Source organism: Symphodus melops, assembly GCF_947650265.1.
Source record: "Symphodus melops genome assembly, chromosome: 10".
Taxonomy (NCBI): domain Eukaryota; kingdom Metazoa; phylum Chordata; class Actinopteri; order Labriformes; family Labridae; genus Symphodus; species Symphodus melops.
The window spans coordinates 6,968,735-6,994,713 of record NC_136700.1 but is presented as its reverse complement, the minus strand read 5'-3'; the positions used below and the strand labels follow the sequence as shown (position 1 = coordinate 6,994,713).

The 25,979-nt window shown below is 40.0% G+C and overlaps 2 protein-coding genes across 9 annotated transcripts; both read left to right on the top strand.

The window, feature by feature from the left end:
* Positions 1-9,722: 9,722 nt before the first annotated feature.
* Positions 9,723-16,542, top strand: fosb (FBJ murine osteosarcoma viral oncogene homolog B). 5 transcript variants are annotated; one of them, XM_079353597.1, is made up of 6 exons: positions 9,723-9,866; positions 10,167-10,354; positions 11,833-12,216; positions 12,615-12,722; positions 13,169-13,522; positions 14,592-16,542. In XM_079353597.1, the coding sequence occupies exons 1-6, from the start codon at positions 9,803-9,805 to the stop codon at positions 14,643-14,645; spliced, it is 1,152 nt and encodes a 383-aa protein (XP_079209723.1). In that variant the 5' UTR covers positions 9,723-9,802; the 3' UTR covers positions 14,646-16,542. The 5 variants fall into 5 exon arrangements, with proteins under 5 accessions (XP_079209723.1, XP_079209722.1, XP_079209720.1 ...); XM_079353596.1 differs by having other exon boundaries at positions 13,683-16,542; XM_079353594.1 differs by having other exon boundaries at positions 10,197-10,354; positions 13,169-16,542.
* Positions 16,543-18,778: 2,236 nt separating this feature from the next.
* On the top strand, positions 18,779-25,720 carry cUnh19orf47 (chromosome Un C19orf47 homolog). Of its 4 annotated transcripts, none has more exons than XM_079353599.1 (8): positions 18,779-18,863; positions 19,784-19,871; positions 20,255-20,369; positions 20,602-20,683; positions 22,227-22,352; positions 22,442-22,591; positions 23,629-23,702; positions 23,801-25,720. In XM_079353599.1, exons 1-8 carry the CDS (start codon positions 18,845-18,847, stop codon positions 24,353-24,355), a joined length of 1,209 nt encoding a protein of 402 aa, XP_079209725.1. In that variant the 5' UTR covers positions 18,779-18,844; the 3' UTR covers positions 24,356-25,720. The 4 variants fall into 4 exon arrangements, with proteins under 4 accessions (XP_079209725.1, XP_079209728.1, XP_079209727.1 ...); XM_079353602.1 differs by lacking the exon at positions 18,779-18,863 and adding an exon at positions 18,870-18,992; XM_079353601.1 differs by lacking the exon at positions 18,779-18,863 and adding an exon at positions 18,999-19,201.
* The last annotated feature ends 259 nt before the right edge of the window (positions 25,721-25,979 follow it).

Here is a 25,979-nt window from a genome sequence, read left to right as displayed (position 1 = left end):
ATGTAGAAAAATGAAGGTGCTGATGATGGCTTTTTAGGTGACCGTTTGACAGAGCTTTTTCAACACTACTCAGGTTATGATTAGTTTGCATGGCTGTATGAGTATAGAGGGTGAAATAAGTGATCATGTTAAAATCCAGCTGCTTTTATGAGTTTGAATACAAACTTTAGATGACAGTTTAGAAAAACATGTTTCAGCAGTGGTGTAAGAAATAATTAGATTATGTACCCCTGTTGGGAGGCAGACACTTCAGTGTCTAATTAAGTGTCTTATTATTAGATCACTATCACTAAGGCGTGTTTGTGAAAGCTCTGCAGAAGGTCAGTCTGAGTGGTGTCTGTAAGTTCAGAAAGTTATCAGAGGTGGAGAAACTAGCTACTGCAGAAGAGTCCGACTACAGGCAAAGTCTGTATCTTCATGCTGGAATCGAGCGGCCAACATACTGAATGAGAGATGACCAACTCTACCGTTGACCCTACGACACCCCACTGTTAGCTAGAATAGAATACTAGCAAACCACCAAGTGGCTTTTTGATGCACGAAGGGATTCACAAAATTGTTTCTTTATCAAGTAAAGTCTACGTTTTAATTAATATGTTGTAAAATGTTTTAGTGTTTAATCTCAATTTGCAAAATGTCGAATCAAGATAACGTGTGAGATACCAGAAAAATATTCCACAGACAGAGTAAATCAGTGAAGTGAGCATGCAGGGAGAATGCAGAGGAGAGCAGAAGAATAAAAGGAAGAGCACAGGAAAGGGTAAGGAGTAGAGGGTGAGCAGTGTGTGGGCACACAAGGCCAGTAAGGTGAGGGGGATGATGAGAATACTCGTTTGTGTCTCCCTGACGTGTTCACTATACACACCTACCTGATCCCCCCCCCCCCCCCCATTGGATTTCTCCCTCTATCATCCCTCTTCCTCACCCACTCACTCCCTTTATTTCTACTTCTCACTGGTCCCAGAAAAAAATAGGGCAGTCCTTATGTAAGAGAAGACAGAAGAAGTGGGGGAGAGGAGGGGGAGGGGGCTGTGAGCTAAGGAAGAAAGCTTGAAACAAAGCCTTCTGGATAGAAACAACAGACAGAATGAGTAGGGGGAATAATGAGGTTGGCATCCGCTCTCCTCGTCCAGGTGGAAGAAATTTAAATCAACTTAAATAAATAATGCTCTGCTTTGACTGTATTGTGTGCAAAATAAAAAAACAAATGATAAGTCCCTGTGGTACAGGTGATGTCAGTTCTGATAACCGGGGGATGTTTCAGGAGCGTTTGTGAATCGGTTGCCATCTTCAGCCTGTTTTCTTGATTTCCAAAGTGCTCCAAAACAGTTCTTCAAATAAAATACTCGAACCTTTTTCGATCCTGGCTGCCCATGTGGCTTTTTCTAAACCTGTCCTTTACAAAGATTAGTAGTGACTGAAATAAAACTCTGTCTTTTAAAAGTCAACTGCATCAACTTAAAGTGAGGCAAAAAGATTTAGAGCTCCCCCTGCTGGCTGGCTGTGGTTTGGCTCATAAACTCCACCTTCGCCACGCTGACAGATGGAACTTTGTGCCAACTTTTAAACAAAAATGCAAGTCAGTTTCTATTATTATAGTTGGTTCTCATCATGCTGATCCAAGTTCAAGTGTTTACTTTTATGGTAAGTTTAAATCAGTTATTTGATGCAGATTGTTGTAAAGTTGTATATTTTGGGGCCTTTATTGGATGGGACAGCTGATGAGAGACAGGAAAAGTTGTCGATCTTAGAGTGGGGGATGACATGCAGCAAAGCAAGTAGGGGGATGCAATTGAAACCCACGGCCACTGCGATGAGGACGACAGCCCCAGGAGAGCGGATTGAACTGCATGACTGAAGGATCAGTCAACAAATGCTGCTCCTGCAGTTTTCTGAACAGGGTGAGCAGAGTAGAGGAGGAATGGCAAGAGGAAACATAAACACTTACACAAGAGCCAAGAAACTTTCCATAAGTGTGAGTGTCTGCTTCCAACTGACAAAAGTATACTGTTCTGCTCTAAACTGTACTGAACTGACTGCGATTTTAACGATAATGCATGCTGTGGTTAGTAGAAGGGGCGGAGCTTTACATCTTTTGGCTCTATCAGCCAATATTTATTGTGCACGTATTGGCTCCAAATGATGTCACTACCACAATATGTGAGCGCACATCGTAGGGTTATTTTGACATCAATAGGCTGTTAATCCTCTGGTCTGGCAGTGACCCAGAAGTAGCATTGACAGAAAATGAAGTATACAGAAATAATTAATCAGTCTCACTTATTGTATTTTGTATGTAATTTCAGGCGTCAGTATCCATTTCAGGCTGTTTTATAACCAGTGAAAAGCTCCTCACAGTTGCTTTAAATACTTTCCTCACCACTGCATCTGTGTTTGATTAACCATGCAGGAATTGTAAGCATTTCTACCCTTGGAGGCAAGAACAGATGAAGAACAAGAAGCACAGTATCTTCCTGCTACATCAAACTGAAGCAGAATATCAGCCGTTTAGACTTGTTTTTGGTGGTTCTGTCTTCTCTGTCTGAATATTTCCAAAGTCAGTGAGTTAGGTCCTAATACAGTCGAACAGATCATAGGCGTCAACATGTGTGTGCATTTATTCTGTGATTCATAGTCAACACATTTCACACATGACAAACACCTAATCTTGTACATATGTGTATATATATTACATTATTTGACTAAACAAACATTAGGATTACGAAAAATTGTTATCAAAAACAGACTGAACATCATTTTTATATACACCTTTAAGCCCTGCTGAAAATCTCAGAGAGACTAGATTTATAACCAAGTATATCTTTTGATTTGATTCTAATCTTTTATTTAGTTATTTCTTTTGTTTTGTTTGTCAAATCATTGAAAACTGGAGAATCTTGACCTTGCTGCAACTTCTAACATCACGTGGCCCCCAAAGAAAAAAAAAGCCCCACTGCAGATTAATCAACTCTAGTGGGCTTTTTGACCATTGGAGATTTCAGTGTCCTTTCAGTTTTCTACCTGCAATACTTTTACTCCTGCATTGCTGTGTACAATGACAGAAAAAAAAGACAAAATGCAAGTCACTTGAGGTCTTCCTGAGGGATGATTCAAATTTTAACTTCTGAGGAGCAGCCCTTAGCAACAACCTTGCTTTCTCTGCTATGATGACTCAACACAACTGCTGTTAGAAAGGAAAAGCAGGTAATCCAAAATGTAAATGCCTCATATTACAAAACTCTCAAGTAAGTGCTTCAATGCTGTTTAACAACAGTATTTAACTGAATATACTGAGCTACTTTCCCCCCTCTGATCTCATCCTCTCTCTCTCTCACCCTCTTGCTCTTCCCTCCCTCTCTCTGGCTCTCTGCCTCTCTGACTGGCAGCGGGCCTGTTGAAAGTAGGCTAGGATTGACGCGCTGCTTGAGTCTGAGTCACAGAGAGCTGTGGAATACTGAAGCCCACTGATTGCATTTAACTTTAGGCATCCGACTCCCATGCAGTGCATGATACAATAGAGCCATCCGCTCCGCTTTCTGCACCTCAATGCTGACGTTTATGGCTGCACTTAGGCAAAAAAGGGAACCCGACAATAGTTCTGACGCTGAACAATTGGAAACACGGTTATTTTAAGGCTCTGCCTGATAAAGTAATGATCTAACTCGCTACATATTACAGCACAGACACTCAATTTTCATGATCCTACTTGTGGTTGCACACAGTCGCGTTTAAGGTGATACCAAATCAACATAATACATCATCTTATTTTTAACCAATCTCTCAAACAAAGCTGTCAGGTACCTTTTTAATTTGTCCCTCATCATGAAGTTCTGTCAGGAGCCCTTTTATAGTAGGCCACGGTCAACCACAGCCTCACTCACCTGCTAGAAATAAGTGTAAGAGACCTGATAGCATCTGAATTAAGATGATGTTGGAACATGTTGTCTTAAAAGAGCCGACAATGAGGGCTATGACGCATGCACCAAAATGGATGTTTTACCCTGTCACAGATCACTGTAAATTATGGCTCTTTGTGGCACTGTGTGGGTTCCTGTAAACACACACTCTTCTTTTTTTTAACAGGCGAGCCACAGGGATTACACCATATAAACACAAGTACATTAACATAAACAGGGCAAAAGTCAGCAGTGTGCTGAAGCAAGAAAAACGGGAAAGTCTAAAGTGTCTAAGTCTAAGTGTAAATAATGTAACCAGCTCCTCCAACAGAAAGGGTCATGGGAATATTCCTTTTCAGACAACATCAGTTTTTTCAGTCTCAAGGATCCACAGAAGGTGTCCTTGTAGTGTGTGGGAGCATCCTCATCAGAAAGTCACACACAATTTTAAGTTTGCTGCCGAAATTAAATAAGGAAACACCCGGTCTATTTTCAAGATGGGGCTTCTTGCGGAATCCTTAAGTGGAGCATAATGCACCGTCATGGTGAAAGAAAAGGCAAGCTAGTGGACTGAAGAGGCAGAGTTCTTCCTAAAATATTTGAGCTTTTTTTCCATTCAGATTTTGTAGCCAAGGTTTATGATTATTATTATTTTTAAAAAGCTTTAAAATACTGTGATGAGTCGTGTATTAGTTATGAAGATTAAATTCAGTCTATCTGCACCTTAATAACACCATGTATATACTGTACATTGCCTCTGTGCACTGCCCGTCAGCACCATGTGTTTGATCGCCCTGACGTTGTTTCCTCCTTTCTAGATCCTTGCTTGTGTTGTTCTTACTCTCAGATGTACTTTGCTTTGGACAAAAGCGTCTGCTGAATGAAATTGTAGAATGACCTATTAAACCAACCATCATGGAAATTGGCTACTGTACGTCAATCAAGATATTCTGAATTCCTGTCACAGCTACTAGACAGCCAAACACACTGGAATAACCTTTGTTTGCATTTTTTCTGGGCAAAATTACACACAGAGTTAAAAATTAAGAATTTGTACTTGAAAAGGACAGGATGAGTAAATGTATAACAGGTACCTCGAAGACAAAATGTATTTCTTACTAGAACCATGCCCTTTTTTATAGAACTAACCACAGACTTCACTTAAACTAGATACTTCATTGTCCTTGTTTACTTTAAAGCTTAACTCTATGATGTCTGTTACCAATAACGCTAATGGTTTTGTATGCTGGTTGAGTGCACGTTTAAATCTGAGTGTTTTGTAGTACCTAAGTCTCTCTTAATGTCAGTCAGAATCTATTGTTAATTAAATATAATGTAAACGTGTCAAAGGGTGGCTGACTTGGCTTAACCTGAGGTTGTATACCCAAAACTAAGGACAATAATGTGGCATGTGGTCTGACGCTTCACAAGTGCCTTATTATGCAGATATTCTGGGAAGCATTGCTTGCTCTGCCTACTGCCCTGTGGTTAAGTACTTTTACTGTGTCTGCCTGAAAAACCCTATGAATACGACCAGCAATCAGAAGACGGTGGACGCTTGTATCGAGGCAGTTTGTTTGTTATTTGGCTCTAACAAAAACAAGGCACACGGTTTCCCAGCTCCGCACCCTTTCTGTGGCACAACTACAAAACACCAGAGTCAGCTGAGAAACTTCACTCTGCACAGAATGAAAGGTTTACTTTAATCACCCCTGAGCTGAAAGAAGACTTCAGGCAGCTAAAGCATTTCTTTTTCCTTTCAGGATTTCACTCAAAGACAACCCAGGGGAGTGCTGAAGGGAAGATATCAGTAAAAAATCAAATGCAACACCAAACCATTTGACAACTCAAAGTGCATGTTTCAGACAAACATCCAACTGGTGTTCTTATGAAACAGTATAGTCCAACCTGTTTTAATAAATTAAGGCATTAAGTCAAAGTCACCTTCATGACGTTGACCAATTGGATTGCAATAATGACTATAAATCCAATGACAATTAAGTTATAAATATCATTCTAAGGAAGAAAAAAGCATTGCTTTCATGAATAAAAGAACAAGTCCCTGGTTCAAAAGTTTGTGGTTCAATCTGCAAAATGACTGAATACAGGGCTCTCCTGGTTTATTGGAGTATTTTATTTAATACACAGTTAATACAATATACAAAAGCCATGTTTACAAAGGCGTGCAGGAAGTCCTTTTACTTTGCCAAGAAAGAATTAATGGATTTAGACGAGAATAGATGTTATTAAATAGATTCAGGGAAAGACATGAACCTTCACCTAAAAGATCCTAACAATAGTCTGCCAAAGGCTGAACCGAAAGACAAATGAAGCAAAGTTTTTTCATCAACTGTCTTAGCCTCAGCTTCAGTTTTGTTGCTGTGTATAGCAGACAAAGGCTGAGGGAAATCTTTGAGCTGCAGAGAGAAGAGCTATGGTATGAGGGCATAAGACATTTTGGTTGGCTGAAGGGAAAAGGCCGATCAAATTTCTCTCTGCAAGGTGGGGAAAGCCTGTGAGAGTTATGTAATGTTGTTGGGATAAGAAGCCAGAAGGGGTGTAAACAAAACCACCCTGAAGTGGGCCAGGCCTAGTCGTTGCCTGGTAACAAATATTTTGGGCAGGATCAGGCAAACATGGCCCGCCTTCCAAAAGGAAATAAGGGCTGGCCTATGAGCGCAGCACAAGTTAGTGGCTTCCCGAAAATACACTAAGAGACGGGGGCAAGCAAAACAAAGCACATGAGGGGCATTGGACAATTCTGGGTCTATTTTTTTTACCTTGCTCAACTGGAGTCTAGACCACCACATGTTGTAAACAAACAAACTTTAGGAAACATAGTAGCCGACATAGAAAAGGGGATTGACTTATTTATCTCCAAAATGTGTCTCACTAAAACTGTAGTTGAGACTGATAGTGATTCAGATAGCCTACTCATGACACAGTATGAGAAATAAAAACCATAAATAGACAATGACTGTTTTTGTTTTTTACAATTATCTATTATGCATATGTTGTAGAAATAAAAGTTAAGCTTTATAAAGCTTTCAAAGATGATGAAAACTGAACAGGACGTAGTCAATTAATTCACCAACTTACAATACCATATGATAAATTTTTAGTCTCATGAAGATATTATATTTGATTTGATTTAATATTTGATTTATATCATCTAAAGGTTCAATATACAAAACAGTATTTATGTTCAATTAATAAGCTCCAAGATATATTGATTTTCAACTTGATTTAATTCGCTCCAGTTCCATTTTTTAAATCCTGTACAGCATTTGATTAACTGATGAATATTTAGTATGCTACAGGCTAAATAAATAAACTGCTTTGACAAGATTGTTGAGAAGAGAAGTCATTAAAATCAAGTTTTTGACTTCCGGAAAAGTTGTTCCTCCATCAAAACAAAGAGGGACTGTTTATCTCACACGACAACTTTCTGTTTAGTTTGTCCTTCAGTCTCCGTGTTATCGACAGACAAAAAAGGCAAACAAAATGCAAAAAACGTGAGCAATGAGCGTTGGCCTAGTTTAACCTGAACATATTTCCATTTTACAAGCGTCGACTATCACACGGGACCTACACGCGGTTAGTAAACATCAAAAACGTCTTATCTTTCCTTGTTATCTCCTGACGTCTCCAAAGAAAACATAATGGCAGCTGACGAGTTAAAACAGGGTTTAAACAACAAAGTTCCCTGCAGTAGGCTACACAGACATGTTGCTGTTCCCTTAACTAAAAGAATCCGGAAGCCATGTTGTGTGCTGCTGCTGCTGTCTGTCACTCAGAGTGTGTTGCCACGGAAACCGGTTGCTAGGCGGCATAACAAAAAAGACCAACTTTATACGTCCTTGCGTCAGAGGGAACGGCGTATCCATGGCGACGAAACGCTACCGCTGCATACATTGAGCAGAGCAGAACAGAGCCGTGTAAAGCACATGGTCCGGACTACGGACAGCTTGTTTTAGCCTATATATCTTAATCTTAAGTGGTAACACTTTTCAGTATTAAGAGAGAATAGTATGTTTAGTAAATGTTGAGGGTTTTTTTTACGTAAATGTGTTAGCCATCATAGCGAAAGGCTATTCGTTAGTCATCACCTCTGTGATTGTTTGCCCTCATCCTGTGAACTCCTGATATTGTAATTTATTTCCCCGTGCATGTGGGATGTGCGCCTGCCTTATCAGCCATTCACCTCAATAATTCCACAGCATGAGCAACTTACATCGATGGAGTTAGTCATCCCGGTTCAGCAGCACAGCGTCGGTAATGGCAGCCCGGATGGGACACAGCGTCCTCCGGATCCTCATCTCTGACGTTGTTGTAGGCGCTGACTAATATTTTGTTATCCCCAACTCTTCCCTTTTGCTCACGCCTTTTCACACATCGGTTCTGTACACAGAAACATGCCCGCCTCGTGACATTTTTGACATCACAACCCCCCCCCCAAAAAAAACTTTTTGAATTTCCTTCATGATTTGCCACCAAATATTCCCGTTTACAGCCTGTGGAGCAACCTCCCCAAGCAAAGATAACCTCCCACCTGCCACATTCCCACTGGTGTCCGCATGTAGGCTATGATAATGAATCACTTTGTGCCTGCTTGGGTGATGTTTGCAATGACAAGCGCTGATTTCCGTCACTGCTGCCCACTGTCCATGACAGAATTACACTGCTGTTTACCAATTTATGTTTTTCTTTCGTGCTAAATGAGGCTGCTGCTGTTCTCCGTCTGTGTCCTCTTGCCTACATACAAATCCATAAATATTAAGGCTAAATCTAAACGAGTGATTTTATGTTTTAAAAATGTAGCCTATACTATTGAATATATATATATATATATATATATATATATATATATATATATATATATATATATATATATATATATTTTTTTTTTTCCGAAACCAGAAGTTAATAAATACCTGCCACAGTGTCTTATTTCAGGTCTGAGGAGTGTTTAGACATAGACGAAAAGGAGTCTTTCCTCGGATTAGCTCCACTCAGAGGACTCCCGAGGGCGTGTCCTGAGAAATTTTACAGCAGGGTTTCCCTCGCCTGTCGTCCGGGATTCCGTCCCGGAGTGACCTAGATATATAGCCTACTCGTATAGCCTACATAAGCCACGATAGGCTTTATGGCCAATATGGTCCAGTAACACAAATTATTTTATGATTTCTTACCGAACAAGCCTTTATTATTTTATCCATAAGGACTAAAACAACTTTAAAAGTCAATATAATCAAATATTTCAACTCATTTGGAAAACAATCCCCAAATGCGTAGCCTACATAAAGTTTAGCTTTATAAGACATCATTGAAATATCATTTCCCTTGACGTAGCCATGAACCAAACATTTTGTAATCTTGATAGGCGAACTGTTATAGCCTTAGTCCTAAATAGAAACGTTCCATTTTCATCACCCAAAATTTGTTAAAATTTCCTCTCAGAAATTGTCAGACGGTGAGAAATATCTCGTGCTTATGATAGTATTTAAAAGAGCTATTATTATCCGCCGGCGAGGTGAGCTTCTGGTCCGTTTCAGTGGGAGAGGGAATCCCTCAACGAACGTCACCAAGGATACCAAACACAACAGCACAAAAGTACAAATATGGTCATGTACGTCAGCGGAACTCCGAGGCGGGACTTCTCGCGTTAGAAATGCCTTGGTTGTCTACTCGAGGTGGATGGATTCATTCATAAGACAAGATCTGCTACCGTGCACCGTAATACAAGCGAAAGTCCACCGCCGTGCAGTAAACGGACTTTATGGATCTATAATCACACCTTTGATAAGCAAAAGACGATATCTCCGAGGATTTCAAACGAAACGATCTTTTTACTAACTCAACTTGGACACTTCCCCTAAACGAGGGGAACTGGATTAAGCTTCTTCATGCAACTTTTTTGGAAAGAGACCAAGAGCATCTCACCAGGGAGAAACAAAAAGATCAGCAACGGTCAGTTGTACAATTTACTAGATTATAATTTGTTTGTTTTTTACAGAACATTTAAGCTTGATTAGGCGATATAAACACTGCCAGCTGAGGTAGTCGCCTAATTTTCTCTCACTACAAATGTGTGCAGACAAAAGTAGGCTATACGGCTCCCAAATGGGTGGATTTATACATTTTTCAGAGACTAGAATTAGATTGACAAAGTCATAGGCTTACATTTAACACGAGTCATTCTCTTCTTACAGTATACTACCTTCCCTTTAGTGCCTAATCTTCTTGGTTGTGCCGGTGCCCTTGCTGCAGGTGACATCGACCCCTCTCCGCTACCTGTAGGTGCCTCCTTCTCTCTCGGTCCCTCCTGGGAGATGTACCAAGGGTTCCCCGGTGACGCAGACAGCGGATCCCGTGGAAGCTCGTCTCCATCCATCGAGTCACAGTACCTTTCCTCTGTGGACTCCTTCGGGAGCCCGCCGACCACCAGTGCTCCGCAGGTGAGTTTGAGACAGAAAGGGAAAAACAGAATAGTGCATGTTAAATGTGTTGGAATCGAGGGTTTTAAAAATAAAAATAAAGTTGATTTAAAAGGGCAAACGTCCCCCTTTTTAAATAAATTAAACATATCTTAAACGTGCATTGTATTATGCAATTGAACTGTCGTTTTTACAGCTATATGGTTAAAAGCAGATTGAAGATCTGATTATCGGTAAAATTATTGCTTGTATGCTGCATAAAACCAACTAAAATTATAAAAGAAAATACCTTACATATCACAAACTCTGAAATGTTTATCTCTGAATTGTATCGTATTTTGCAGACATTAGTTTTAGCCTATTGATTCCACTTTTATTTCCTATCTGAGGCTCGTGATCTTATTTCTCGTCACTCGATAGTTTTATAAGTATACCACCGGCAATAGACGTAGTTTACACAGTCTATATTTACTTATGTGTTGTTGAAAAGACCGGTAGCATTTCTCAAGCCTTGACAACGTGTTTAGTTTACAGCACGCCGCAGAGTCCTGGAACTCTCATACGTAAACGCGGAAGCTCCGCCCCGCCTCGGTTCTCTCCGTCCACGCTCTCCGCTCTCCTCTCACAGGCTTCGCCGTGACGTAAATGCTTGTTCTATTTTGGAGTGCTACGTCGCGTTGCCAAGGGGAACACCGGGGGTGTGACGGGGGAGGAGGAAGAAGGAGGGGGAAGACACTGATTGGTCGAGGAGGCTGTTTTAAGAGCTGCCTGTCCCAATGTCATAACACCCTTTGTATGAATATTAATGAAACTCGATAGTTTCTTCCTCATGTCTGAAGATACACAAAAACAACACACGCTCTCAAGAGTTAAATTTACGGGGTGTTTCTAACCAGCCATTATCAATAAACAGTGAATGCGGATGTTAGATTACTCTCTATTCAAAACATGCAGATATTTTTAAATAAATATTTTTTTCTCAAATTTCAAACGATTTACTGTCTTTGAGGGTCATATCACGCATTTAATAATGTTTAAAACAACAACCTGAACATTGCACAAATAGTGAGGAAACTTGTGTTTTGTAGATTATTTCTTTGTAATGTTTTCTTGGCAATAAATCTTGTACTATTGGAAAGGCTTTTTATTTCCCTTTTAAATGGTGCCTGATTTGTGAGAAACATGCATTTGTGGGATGAGCAACAGAGCTGAGTATGTGGGTTGCGCCCATGACAAACTCACCAAATCTTCTCTGCCAACAGTTTAGGCCTAGCCTATATTTTAACAGCATTTAAATATTAGTTAGGTCATGTTGTGTACCTTTAATTGAATTTAAATTATCAAACATATGACCTTTGATGGAATAATATATGAATTAATGAAAGATAAGAGAGAGAGGGGTAGGGATTATTATTAACATTTGTTTGTTATTATCTTTTTATAATGAAGTTTGAACTGTATGTTGTTTAAAACTTGATTTGGTCTTGTCTCCTGCTTAGGAGTGTGTGTCAGCAGGCGCTGGCTCGAGCATAGTGGGCAGCGGGCCAGATACGAGTGTTGGAGGGGAAATGCCTGGTTCATTTGTGCCCACCGTCACCGCCATCACCACCAGTCAGGATTTGCAGTGGATGGTACAACCAACCCTCATTTCCTCCCAGGCCTCTGGACAAAGTGGGTCCACTGGCACCACAACCATGACCCAGCCAGTGTCACTGGTTGACCCATATGACATGCCAGGCCCCAGTTATTCTTCTGGGTCTGGGTTTAACCCTCTAAGTTCTGAAACGCAAGGCCCTGCACCGGGCCCCATCCGCCAATCCAGAACCCGTAACCGCCGTACACGAGACGAGTCTGTGAGTGAAGATGGAGATGTTGGTGTGTTAGTAAGTGTGTGTGCTTGACAGTTTGCTTGTTGACTCTTGCATGTGTATTGTAGGTACAGTATGGACAAAGGCTGAAAAGAATTAGATCCAACTACTTTGTACACTTCTATTAAGCTCTAAGATGAACAATCACTTCCTATGAACTTAATGACCTTCATATAAACAAAAAGTTACTACAGAAGTAAAGAGGGCAGAGAGGACAAGGTTTTCAGGGAGAGCTTTTGTGGGAAGAGGGCACAACCAGAAAATATACTGTGTGTTTATGCTATATATAAACAGTATATATTTAATAATTTCTGGTAGTCTCACTTTTTTGGGGCAGTACAAAATAATATTTTAATTTCAAAGTCAATACTTGTATCTTAATCTGAGGATCTATTTTTTCTTGTTCATCCTAGCTTTCACCTGAGGAAGAGGAGAAGAGGCGTGTTCGCCGAGAGAGAAACAAGCTGGCAGCCGCCAAATGCAGAAACCGCAGACGAGAACTCACAGACAGACTGCAGTCGGTGAGCTTTGCCCTGTTATAACTGCCAGATTGAGTAATGATTATAATAGCATACTCCATGTTACCTCCCATAACATTGCAGTCTGTTAATAAATATGTGCATACATGTTTAAGAGAGAGGATTACTGTACTAGAGTGTTTAGCAGTCGTGAAGATAATTATAGTTCTTAAGACAGACAATTGTACCCATGTTACACTGGGCACAATTAGCTTTTACATAAACCACCTTACATATACAACTGCAGTTAAAGAAAGTATTTCTGCTGTGATGAAAGCATCCACCTCCACAAACACTGAAGGAGGTGGAGGTGAAGGAGGTTTAGTGTAGCTAACACGCTCTCTCTCTCTGTCTGCTGTGCGTCTTCTTCTTCCCTCCTCTACCCATTTCACACACCTTTATCCCGTCCGTCTGCCCTTGTTTCTTTCATTCTCTGTACCTGCCCACAGGAGACGGACATTTTGGAGGAGGAGAAGGCTGAGCTGGAAGCTGAGATCTCTGAGCTGCAAAAGGAGAAGGAGCGCCTGGAGTTTGTCTTGGTGGCTCATCAGCCAAATTGCAAGATCCCATACCAGGACCAACCCCAACACAGCTCAGCACAGCTGCCTCCAGTGCCGCCCCAGCTTGCCCCCCAGACCTTACAACCTCCTGTCTCCATTGTGGGCTTGGCTGTGAAGGAAGACTCTTTCTATCTGCCTCCTGCCTACACAGCTCATCCGTCCTCTTCACAGTCCCAGCCTACGATTCAGCAGCAGCAGCAGCAACAAGTCCAGCAGCAGCCTCAGCCAGGGATGATGCAGGAGGTAGAGTTTTCTAGTTCTTTCTATGGCTCAAGTGAGCCAACTCGAGGCGGGCCGTGCCTTATGGCCAGCGACAGTGGTGGTGGTGGTGGTAACCATGACGATGCGGCCATTGGCAGCTACAACACCTCATACACATCTTCATTTGTGTTCACCTACCCAGAGGGAGCCTGCGGGGTCAGTGCCAACCAGCGGAACAGCAGTAGCGAGCAGTCATCTGATTCCCTGAACTCGCCTTCGCTGCTGGCACTCTGACTGACCGACAAACACACGCGCACACATATCAACAGGCACACACATTATGCTGGCTGGAAGTAGAGCCAGAGGCAAGTAAATGCACAGTACCTTCAGTATCAGCCTCAAAGATTAAGAAAAAAAAACAATCATTTGAACGACTGAGTCAACGTTTAAACATTCTATAAATGTGTTCCAGTAAAGAGCCATACAAATCGTTGCACATGAATAACATAAAATGTTATGTTTAACATTAAGCTTAAACAAAAGAAAATTATTTTGTTATATTGTCAGTATACCTGAAAATGGACAAAAGGAGTGAATAAGACTGAGCCGCAAGTGTAAATTGCCAGCATAAGTGCTTTGAATTACCGGATTATTTCATACAGAATATTCTAAATCTACAACGTGTACAGTACATTTACATGCCAACAAGCACCACAGCCCCCACCTTGTTCCCTCTGTCGGTTGCCCAATGCTCTTGCTCTCATCCTTTTTCCATCCTTTTCTCCCTTTTTCCTCTTGCTGAATGTATTTGTGCGAATCTGAAATTGGGACGAAGGACACCTTGTTCAGGGTCTTTTCTTGTGGGAGACAGACAGCTGATTTCTTGCTCACCTCTAACTCTTCATCTGCGCGACTTTCTTCTGCTTCTCCATCTGCTGCTTGGACTTGGCAAGTTTGGAATATGATTGTCACAGCCACCACTATATCTTGTGCTTTCTTCTCTGGTTTTTTAAAAACTTTTTTTCTGCCGTCTGCCTACCTGCCATGCGACCCATCTCTGCCCATCTCTTTTTCTCCTCTTCTGTCTCTCTGTTTCTTCCTCTCTCTGAAGTCCTCGACCCCTGAGAGCCCGAAGACCCCCTCCAGCCCTTGGGACCTTGAGTGAAAGACAAGCCAGCTTACACACCATTTTGCACCCTCTGATACAAGGACATGGACCCTGCTGATTCAGAAGAATATTTAATTTTCTGAGCAGATCCTTACAGAGAACAGCAGCTAAAAACTTAAACACAAACGCACATAAACGCATAATCAATGAACGCAAAATGCAAGACAGATGCCACTGTCTCCTGCTGAGCCATTTTTCGATGATGAGACAAATCTTTTGTTGAAAGTGAATATGGAGAGAGATTTATTTGAAATTAAGGAAGGAAGCCCAACCAAGTTGGAAAGACTCAAATGGGAGGTGATGAAAAAAACTGATGACGCCCATTCAAACAATCGATTTTTGGAACCAAATGTTAAAAACAAAGCAAAAAAAAAAAGAGGAAGAAAGAAAAAAATCCTGCTCTTGCCAATTGTGTGGAAGGGTGACCTCAGATAAACACCTCCATACCACAGAGCCTCGTCGCCCTGGGCCTACATGCGCACATACACAACATCGCTTTCTCTGAAGTCTCTGAACTGACGATACAGTTGTTTTGTTGCAGCGCAACAGCTCAGTGTTTTGCTAAGAATCAATCAGATGTGAAACAATGCCTTTATTTAGAGGAGAAACTTTTTTTGTAGTGATTCAGACAACCTCTAAACATTGGGCTCAGCGGTCTCTGTACCTCCCCTGTTCTCTCAGCGGAGAAAAGGTGGAGTGCGTTTATTGTGAGTGTGTCCACTCTGAGGCACCTGGCCCGTTTATTTCTTTCTTTATTGAGGTTGATGTGGCGCGAGCACAAAAGCAAGCCTGGAAAAAAAAGGGGAGAACATGTGGGCTGATGTCAAGGAGTGAGCGTCCCTTTGCCTGTGAATTTGTACAACTTGTTTTTCCTGTATGTTTGAGTGAGAATTGTTCTATATTTTAATGTCTTTGTTCGTTTGTGTATCTGTTTTGCGTAGACTTCTGCTTTTGTTTGTACTGTTGTCGTATCTTGGTTTCATATGTCTTTTTTTTTTTTTTAATCGGGATAATTCCTTATAACTGTTACTATAATTGCCTTGTAACAATTGTTTATTTTATTTTATTTTATTGTATTTTCCTTTGGCAACTTTGGAGGCATGTTGTGCACTACAAAAAAAGATTTAAAGTCTATATGCATATACATATATACAAGTAACATGTACTGTATATATAAGTGTATGAACCATGATTGTAAAGTATGAATGTTTGCAGATCTTAACTGGGATATTTTTGTCAATGAAGAACAAGATAAAATGTTACTGAGGTTTAGTTTTAAAATGAATATTTTTCTAAAGGAACAAAAAAAGACTATAACACATTAATGTACTGCCCTGTCCCTAATAATGAAGCACGATGTCACTGCCTCTATTAATGTGTATTTATGTTTTATATACAATATAAAGCACTATACAAGTTACATTCAATGTATGTTTATATGATGATGTAAGAAGGTTGTGGTAACGCCTTTGTTTCATTTCTTTGTTTTTTTTCTGTGTGAGGTCTGTCCTAATGCTACTGACACCTTAATGCCACTTGATCCTTAGCAAGTCAAAATGAGGGGGAAAAAAACCTTGTGATCGAATGTCAATACACATATTAAAAGTGTTCAGACTTTAACATAATGACCAAACTGTTTCATTTAAGGGCAAAGTATTAATAACCCAGTATGCATTTCTGTCCAGTATAAACATATCACTCCATAACATTGTTCTAACTGAAATGTGTGTTTTTGAAGGATGACCACAGTTTAAGCCTTGATATTAACATTATCTTGTTACATCATTCTTGTACTCAATTTGTTGTTGAAATTACATAAAATGTTTATTGTGATTGTATTTGCTGGATAAGAAGCTTTATTTTCAATAAATAAAAAATGTTTATTCGCAATCTATTACAAGATTAATAATGTAAATTTGTGTTCAAATTTGGCTCTTGGTTGTCAGAAAATGGGCAGACCTCTTTTTTATTTCCATTTCGAATTTATGACTGTGTTTGTACAGATGTCAAGATGCCTTTTAAGTTCTCTCCAAATGCAATGTGATGAGAATATGTTCTGATTAAGCATAAAACATTTTCAATAGTTCTCATGTACATAGGTTTATGTGGTGCTACTTACAGTTTACTATAATGACGAGGCAGTTTCACATTGTGAGGGTTACTAATGTTGATGTAAACAGAATAGAAGCCATGAACAGTGAATTCCCAGCAGCTAAAGCTCATAGAGCCCAGAAATCATTCTTTGATTTTATCAGAATTTAACATTAATTCCCTGCAACATCTTTGAGATGTTTAAAGATAGTCTCAAAGGGCCCCTGTCCTGTACTGTACCAGTACTCTACACACTTCAGCCCCTCATCAGCTCACAGATTCATACTTTTCTTGACTTTCTTTGACTTGGGTTTAGTTGAAGTGGTCCAAAAGTCCATTTTTTCCACCATAAAGTTACAAGCACAAAGAAGTAATTGAGGTGAAATGATAAGAAAATGATAAATATTATCAGCTAGTTATGACAGAGAGAAACTGCATGCACCTCTACCTGTATGGCTTTGTTGGTGTCAAGTGAACAAGAGCATTCCTATTTTTCTATGATAAGGTAAATGTTGCTGTGTATGTTTATTTTCCCATTCATAATCCAATTTAAAATCAAATGCAATACTTACTATCTTCTTGGATAAACATAATGTAGCATATAACGCAGTGCTCAACTGACTGCTACTACATGTCAAGTGTGATGTATTGCATAAGGTGCCATTTTGTGAACAGATTAAAAATGACCTGTAAACAATTTGAACATTTGGTTTTGAAACAATCCTGCTAAAGATTACAGTATTTTTGTAGAGGTCCTTTTAGGTTTCTCCACATAAAGAAGTCAATGCTGTTCCTTTTTTAATTCATACCTTTATTAATGAGTCATTCCTTTTTATTTTTGCAAAGTACTTTTCACGTCTTTTCTTGGAGCAAAGATTTCAACTTTACTACAGGGCTTATGATTTGATTTATTTTTTGGCTACCTCTGTGCAAGGGCCAAAGAAAATTGTTTAAGATGTTTGTGACAATAATATAAGTAATTTCAAACACAAATAATTACATACCTATCTTGTGATTATCTGATTTCAATTGGCTATAGTTTAGTACAAACACCAAAACTTTTTGCAAAGCATATTTATGTTCTGATAAATTGTTTTTCAAGACTTCATCTCATTGCTTTGACCAAAGTTTATGAAAACTTGCCACGTTGCTTTTGCAAACCTGTTCTGAGATCTTGTGTGTCCATTCCAGCTTATGGTTATTTTTGTTACTATATGAACGTTTACATGATCAACTTTTTTCATGGTTTCTAGACTGTCAAAGTTGGGTGTGCTGTCTCAAGTCAAGATGGTTTAACCAAATGCCATTTATTTCGAAATTGTGAAGAAAATACATAAATAAACCACATATTACAACATATTTGTCTTTCAATATTAAAAAGGCGGTCTTCTTTGTGCACCATGACACACGGATGTATTTTGTGCGCTAAAAGAATATGAAACATGTTTGTGTACATATATAATTCTTGTTTTCAAATTTCATTTGCTGATTATTTTCTTGATTAGTTGAAAAGTCGTCAAACAGTCAAAAACAGAGGAAACTCCTATATTATTCGTATTTTAAAAGACCTGCAAACCAGAAGTGAGCTGATGCTGTTTGTAAGCAAATCAGGGGAAACCAATAACTGAGGAATATGCAGGGAAAGACTAACCCGTTTTGAAACAATAATTTGGTTTGAAAACAATAAATAACATGAGGAATAGAGTAGGTCAACACTGCAATGAACTTTAAAAGATGTTCCCCATAAAGATGCCTAACTCTCACAACCTTCAGTGCATTGGTGTTTTGTTGTATAGTAGACTTACATCCGTCAAGTTTCCAGAAAATTATCCTATTTATAGCCTTTGGTAAGCCTACTGTGTCTACTAGGTGTAAATAAGCCACAGTTTGTAAACATTACCATCGACCTCATCGGTTCAGACACTTTCAGCCATGCTAAACCATTATCATGAATGTCTTCTAAAGTTAATGAACAGTCTCTGATGCTCTCTAGCGTCCAAAATTCAAATCTCTCGAGACTTCACGGGATTTTAAAGGAAGTTACGTCACAAGAGTAGCGCGAGTTCTCCGGATGTGTCTGACGTCACAGAATATTTATTGTAAACATGGCGTCCGTGACAACAGGTGAGAACGAAAAAGGCCGGGTTGAAAACGTTACCGCTCAGCGACCATTGAATTATTTCGGCATTTGACTGCATAGTGGACATGTCCATTACTTTGATTCTGAATACTGGGTAGATTTTCTACCATCAGGTGTGTTTGTACTTGATGGAGTTAGCCGAAGGCTCGTTTAATTCAGTGCTGATGCTAACGCTAAGATACTGCTAATCGCTAACACAATCGGTTAGCGAGTAGCGGAAACCCTTCTGCTGCCTTTATTCCTTCACTGTTTAGAAATGATTGAATTACACTTAAACGGAAGGATGTGCCCAGGATTGGTTGCTGTTTTCATAAATGAATGAGTGGAGGTTGTCGACCATCGTCTTATGCTAACCTGTGCTAACACGCACTGTTTGAAATTCAAAAATGAAACCTGACTAATTCATTCTAAATCACACTTTATACATCTTTACTGGAAACCTGAGACTCTGAGTCAGGCCCCAAAGTGCCACCCTGTCTGTGTGTAGCTGTGAGTTGATCACTGTTAGTCACAGCATGTTGGACTGAGCCATTGTTCTGGCAGCTGTTGAGCACCCATCACCCCTCTATCTGTTACTCCAACTACAAGACCACACTTCATAATTGGTGTTATAAATAACCTCCAGCTGGCTGTGGTCAGCATGTGTTAGACCTCAGCCTGCTGCTGTCTCCTCAGGTTTATGTCTCCCTCTGGCAGTTTTGTGCCAGGCTCCTCTCCCAGTGTCACACAGACTTATTTAAAGCTGCAGCCATAGATGGATGGACTTTATTGATCCCAAGCTGGGAAATTACCTTCATCATTCAAGATAGATTTTCAGAGCGTTAGTGCTTCAGTTGATTGTTAAATTTGCGTCACATTTTTTTAACGTTATATATTTTCTATTTTTCTTTTCTTTTTCCTAAAGCCACCTCAGAGTGGATCCAGTTTTTTAAAGATGCAGGGATCCCAGCCGGCCTTGCAGTGACTTATGCAGTCTCCTTTGTGGACAACAGGTAAAATCATGCCTGCTTTTCTGAAATATATATAATTTAAGCTGGACAGTATTTTTGTGTCATCTTGCAAGCTGTGACAGTCTCTCTTTCATTAATTGAACTGCATCACTGCGATAAAGTAATTGGTTTCACCGATTGGTCTCAGTCTTAAGCAGTAAGTCTTAAAGACATGATGTAAGATGACGACATTGTCATCACATGATATCAAACCATTTTGTGATAATACAAATATTTTAGATTCAAAATCAACATGTTTTATCCTGCTCTTAATAACTGCGGTAACACTCATGAAAACATTTTAGAATAAAGTCATTTATTTTGTATCAATTGTGTGTAACTCAAGAAGTGCAGCCAGTAATTTAAAGGTTTTCTTGTCACTGCAGAATTAACAAGAACATGTTGATGGACCTCAGTAAAGACATCATGATGGACCTTGGGATCACAGTCATTGGGGACATTATTGCCATTCTTAAACATGCCAAGCAAGTCTACAGACAGGTGAGAGCAGACATGACTCTGAACTGTTATGAATGAATGAAATGTTTTGAGATGGATGCTGAGACGTCATTGGTGCAGGCGTGTGGAAACAAGTCAGCCCTTGAACATCTCCTCTATTGTTATGAATGCAGTCATGTAGAATGGATGTCTTTTGAACTTGCAACTGTCAGGTCAGCGACTCACTGTTCCCTGTGACTTTATATAATCTCTGTGATTTCTACTCCCTCTCCAGGACATGTGCAAAATGGCCACAGAAGCCATCTCCTCAGGACAGACCAGTGTTAAAGCTGAGCTCAGAAGAACCGCCAATACTCGTAAGTGTCGTCACTGAACATTTCCACAGTTAACATCAGTGGAACATGTTTACTGTCATAAACTTTTACCTATGTAATCTCAGATGTGTATGTTTTTTGGGACTTCCCTTATGTGCTATTGTTAGGCTTTTATGTTTCTAGAAGTACACTGACACTCAGTGGACTGCATTGATTTAATCATAAAGGCTGACATTTTATATGAGCCCAGATTTGTGTTTTTAAAGGAAATGTCCAATATTTGATTGAAAACGTAGTGAGAGAGTTTGTAGGATCCAGAGGAAACTTCTTACTGTGGCCTGAAAGTTGCAACCTCCTGGCCTCACTGTGAGTGCCTTGACTTAAAACTAACATTCTAGTCCATCATTTCTGCACTACTGCCTCCCTCACTGCTCAGTAGCATCATCCTCTCCCTTACACTCTTAAGTCTTTATCATTTCGGAGTAAACTAAAGAGCTCTCTTTTTAACTATAAAAACTATAGATTGAGCCTTTTTTGTAGGCTTTAGGTAACTTTACTTAATCCCCAAAGTTCTGAGTTCTTTTTAGCTGTTGTGTTGACATGCAGTGTGTTATGTTAAGCTGAGTATATCCATTCCTAAAATATACTAATCTGCTCACTGCTAGTTGTTTAGGAGCCAAATGAAACCAGTAATCATTTGAAATTATAGCTATCTATTCTCCCTTATTTACTGATAACTCTTCTTCAGCCGTCTCAGAGATGTGTAATGCTACTGCTCATGCAAACTGCACAGTTTTTTTCTGCTGCTGCAAATCGGGTGATAGAGCCACAAAATGTCAATGTTTGAGTCAAGTTGAGCAAGGGTGTATGTCCTCAGATCTTTTTTTGAAAGAAGAAAGACAGTTTTGAAAGAAAGAAATAGGAGAAAGAAAGAGTGAACTGCAGCTGTGAAGTCTCCGACGAACAGATGAAGATTGTGGAAAACTTCACAGCAGCTTTCCACACGTCGTCAATGACGAAAAGTTTTTTTTTTTTTAATGTGCTGCTTCTTTTGACACAATGTTGTCATTGACTGCATTTTGTACGTCAGTATTCAGTATAATAGTAATTTCTGCAAAGAGCCTGCCTGTGCCGAGTGCCACCTTCCTTTATTGTTACACAAGCTGTTACATTGCACCTAACAGGCAGTCAAACAGAGATATCTACATGACACTTTAAAGTCTCCACGTTGATTGAAAACATACTGTACATACTTGAAGAAGGTAAGAATCCGTTTTTCAGTCCTGTTTAGGTTAGTAAAACCTAGTCTCTAATCGTCTGCAAAATCATTTGTTTTCCATTGTTATGCAACTAATAGTCATGAAATTGTATACATCGGAAGAAAGAAGCACCGTAGCCTCATCTGCTAGCAGGACATGTTCTTTACAGCTTTTGTTTAATCTCACATGTTTCAGATGACAGCTCTGAAGCCCAGCTCTCCTCTGATCTGATCTTGGGACAGAATGTGATATGTTCATAGACTTCCTTTAGGAAACAAACTAACTAACACCGCCTTTTTTCTTCTTTTTTTTTGTTTGTTTCTCAGCTGCTACTCGTATGATTGCCAACGCTTTGAGCAGTGACTCCCCACCAGCGACTCCAGCCCGTCGACCTGACAACCGGCTCTCTGTCACCGTGTCCAATACGCAGGGCAACAAGAGCAGCAAAGCAGGTAGATCCCTTAAACGCCATCCTTTTGGAGTCATTAGCCGCGTCTTTTACGTCCTCAGTTTAATCCTCTTTTCCTCGCCACTTTGTCAGTTGTAAGTCAGCCAGCTGACGAGGGGAACGGTTTGCAAGCGATGAAGCGGCGACGTGTGACAGCTGAGATGGAAGGCAAGTACATCATCAACATGCCCAAAGGCACCACGCCTCGTACACGCCGCATCCTGTCCCAGCAGGCCAAGAAAGGTAGGCCTGACCCAGTGGCCTTGCCTACAACCCGCTCCAACTCGTCACCAAGGCTAATCAATACTAAACGTTTTCATCGTCTTCTTTCATACTAAAACTGAATGAGGTGACTCTGGGCTGATATACTGAACCTCATCTTCTTAAATTAACTTCTTTCCTTCACTAATTCATCCCACTTAACCAACAACTGATCCATCTGTCAAACTGTGCTCGACTTTTTTTCCCCCCTTAACCCTTAATTGTATCTATTTTTCCCAACTATGAAGCTTTTTTGCATGTCAGGTATTCTGTGATGGGATCTGTATCTGAAAAAAATTGCAGCTGTGTAACCTGTTCAAACGTATTAGAAAAAAAAACCTAAACCCTGTCTACCTTAAAAACCTCAAAGACGTTCTCGAGAAAGGCTCTTGAAATTCCACGTTCATCATGCTTGTTTAGCTCAGTTAGTAGAGCGGGCACCTCATTTTACATAGGCCACAGTCCTCACCGTACTGGTCGTGGGTTTGACTCCCATTCCTGATGCTCTTGCTTGCCGTACAGAGACGAACTGAACGGCTCGGTGGAAACGGAGCTTTAGGTGCACGTCATCCATCCCTCTCTTTACCCAAAGCCATGTAGATTTTCTGTTCCATGACGCACAAAAGCCCAAGAAAAAATCTGAGTTTAACTTTTCAAGATATTGGCTAGACATGCCAACATAGTGCATGCTTCTAAATAAAACCTAAATAGCATACATGAACAAATACAACTTTAAAAATAATAAAATGATGAACAATTGAAAATCTAACTCTAAAAAAAAAAATCAATTGATTCCATGATTCTTATACAAGCCTTACAAGGGAGGAGAAAAGTTTTCTGTTTCATGGTTTTGACAGAATGAAGTACATTTTGTTGTTAATGTTTACGCTCAATGTTTGGCCATAGCTAATCAGTTCTCACAAAATAAACAAAACCTGTAACATTTGTGCAGTGACAATGATTTGTATGTATAATTTCTTTTAAAATTCTAATTGCTGCTTGCTCTCCAACTTGAAAAGGTTTGAAACGTACCTCTGTGTTTGCAAGACTCGGGGCTGAATCAAAGGCAGACACAACAACGAGCCCTAACAAGGTGAGTTCTGTCCGTATTTCTTGGTCGCTCACGTTGTTTTCAATAGAGATGGATGCAGGCAAAAAGAGTTCTGTGCTCATTATGCTCTTATTTGGCAGCCCACCGGTGTGTTCAGTCGACTGGATAGAGGGGGGGAAGAGGACCAAAGGCTGAAGCCTGGCAAAATGGCTCTGAACATGGTAGTGGAAGACGAGGACGACAGTGACGGGGAAGGCTCTGTCCTCCAGTACGCTGGTGTTCTTAAGAAAGCCCCTTCCTTCCAGAGGAAAGAGCCAGCTACAAAACCTGCCCCAACCACCCTGCGGCGCCTTGGAGGCAAATTCAAAGTACCTCCCTCTGACACTCCCACCTCTCCCTCCTCATCATCTTCTTCCCCTAATGGTCTCCCCCCTGCCAAGATTAGTGTGCTTCGGAGACTGGGCAAGCTCCCTGTCTCGCACCCGAGCATGGCTGTATCAGCAACACCTGCTGACACACAGGACAACAGGGTGACAAGCACCCGGCCAAAAGCTCAGGAGAGACTGACCATAGCAAGCCCCAAGGTAAGCAGCAGCACTGGGGCGGCTGGGGCGGCAGGGGGAGAGTCTTTGGGAGCCCAGATGGACGTCAGAGCTATCAGTGTTTTTAAAAGACTCGGCAGCAAGAGAACCTAACACACCCTGTCCCCCATGCTTTTTATCAACCTTTATAGAATTTGTATATCCACATTTTTCCATCTGTCCAGGTGACATGCCGGACTGCAGATTTTGCGTTTTTTCCTTGGCCTGTGGAAAAGACAAATTCAAAGCTGCTTCCTTTTAGACAAACAAATTTTATCCATGCTGCCATTGAAAATCCCCTTTTTTTTTATTGTTCAAACTTTTGATTTGAGGACTCAAAGTTCTCTGTATATCACGGTATGTTGCTCAACCCAAAAGTTATTTATCGTGCCTGTTAGTCATGTCTGCCAAATGTCATTTAAAAAATATATATATTTAGCTGTTCACGTTAGCTTAAGGCATGAGCATGACATCAGCATAGCTGTCATAATGTTTTATTTTTACCTTTAACGTCCACATATAAGGAGCGTGCTGCTGCACAAACTACCTTTTTTGGCAGTCCTTCTGAATGAAAACACTTGAGTTGTCAAGAAAATTGTCCATCAAGATGAAATATTTGCAAGAAAGTTGCTCAGAATATTAAAATAAGTTGGAACTTAACTTCAGGAAATTGCTGTGCATCTGTGGTTTTACAGAGTTAGAAAAGGGAACGGAAATTCTTCAAGTGAAAACAAAAAAAGCAGACACAAGAAGAGCCAAGTGTTAGTAGCTAAATGCTTCTACGTCTTCACCACCTCATAGTTACCTCCTTTTATCATGTTTTCAATTTAAAGGTAGAAAATGTGTAGGGTTTTTAATTTTAATGTTTAAGAAATATGAAAGTCACACAGAACAACCTCTTTGAAACCACGAGTGTCGAAAAACAAAACACTGCACCTCTTCTTCTGTGCTTCGTGGAGTAGGAGTTGACCTACAGACGAGCATGTCAGATTTTTATGATAGTACTGAACATTTTCTATAAGCACCTACTAGAAGACTGGATAACGAGAATATTGTTTATTTTGAAATGCAATGTATAGATTTGTTAGACTTGCTTTGGAAGAGCACAGAATATGTTTCATATTTTTCTATGTGGACAGTCTTGTATCATGTATGTAATGAAACTCAGAGATGCCATCAGGTGTGGTATCAGGGGGCCATGTTAGGGGTCTCAGTAGGTAGCTCACCTTTACCGTGAATGGGTCATTCACAACTGTGTACTGTTTTAGTTTTCAGACTTCACACCAGAACTTTGTTAAACTGTAAATAGTTGAGGGTTTCAAATGATGGTAGGGATTGTTTATTGTTTTAAAGAACCAAGTATTAAGAAACAAACCCCGAACTGTCGTGATTTTTTTTTTAAAGATATTAAGAAGAAAAAAAAGTTTGCAAAAAGTGTGCTTTGAAAATAATTAAAAGAGAAAAAGGGGTTCAAACATATCTGGTGTTCTTTTTTTCATTCTGTAATGGAAACATCTATACACATAAATCTATAATTTTATGTGATTTATGTTTTTGTAAATGTTTAATCATAGGAAGACTTCAAACAACGACAGGAAATTGCTCTTTGTTTCTGACAATTAAAATTACATCTTTGTATCCTCCAAATAACAGATACATATGGTATTCTACAATGTTAAAACTTCATTTAGCAGACATTTATGTCCAAAGAACAGCTGAGAGTAAATTGATACCTACT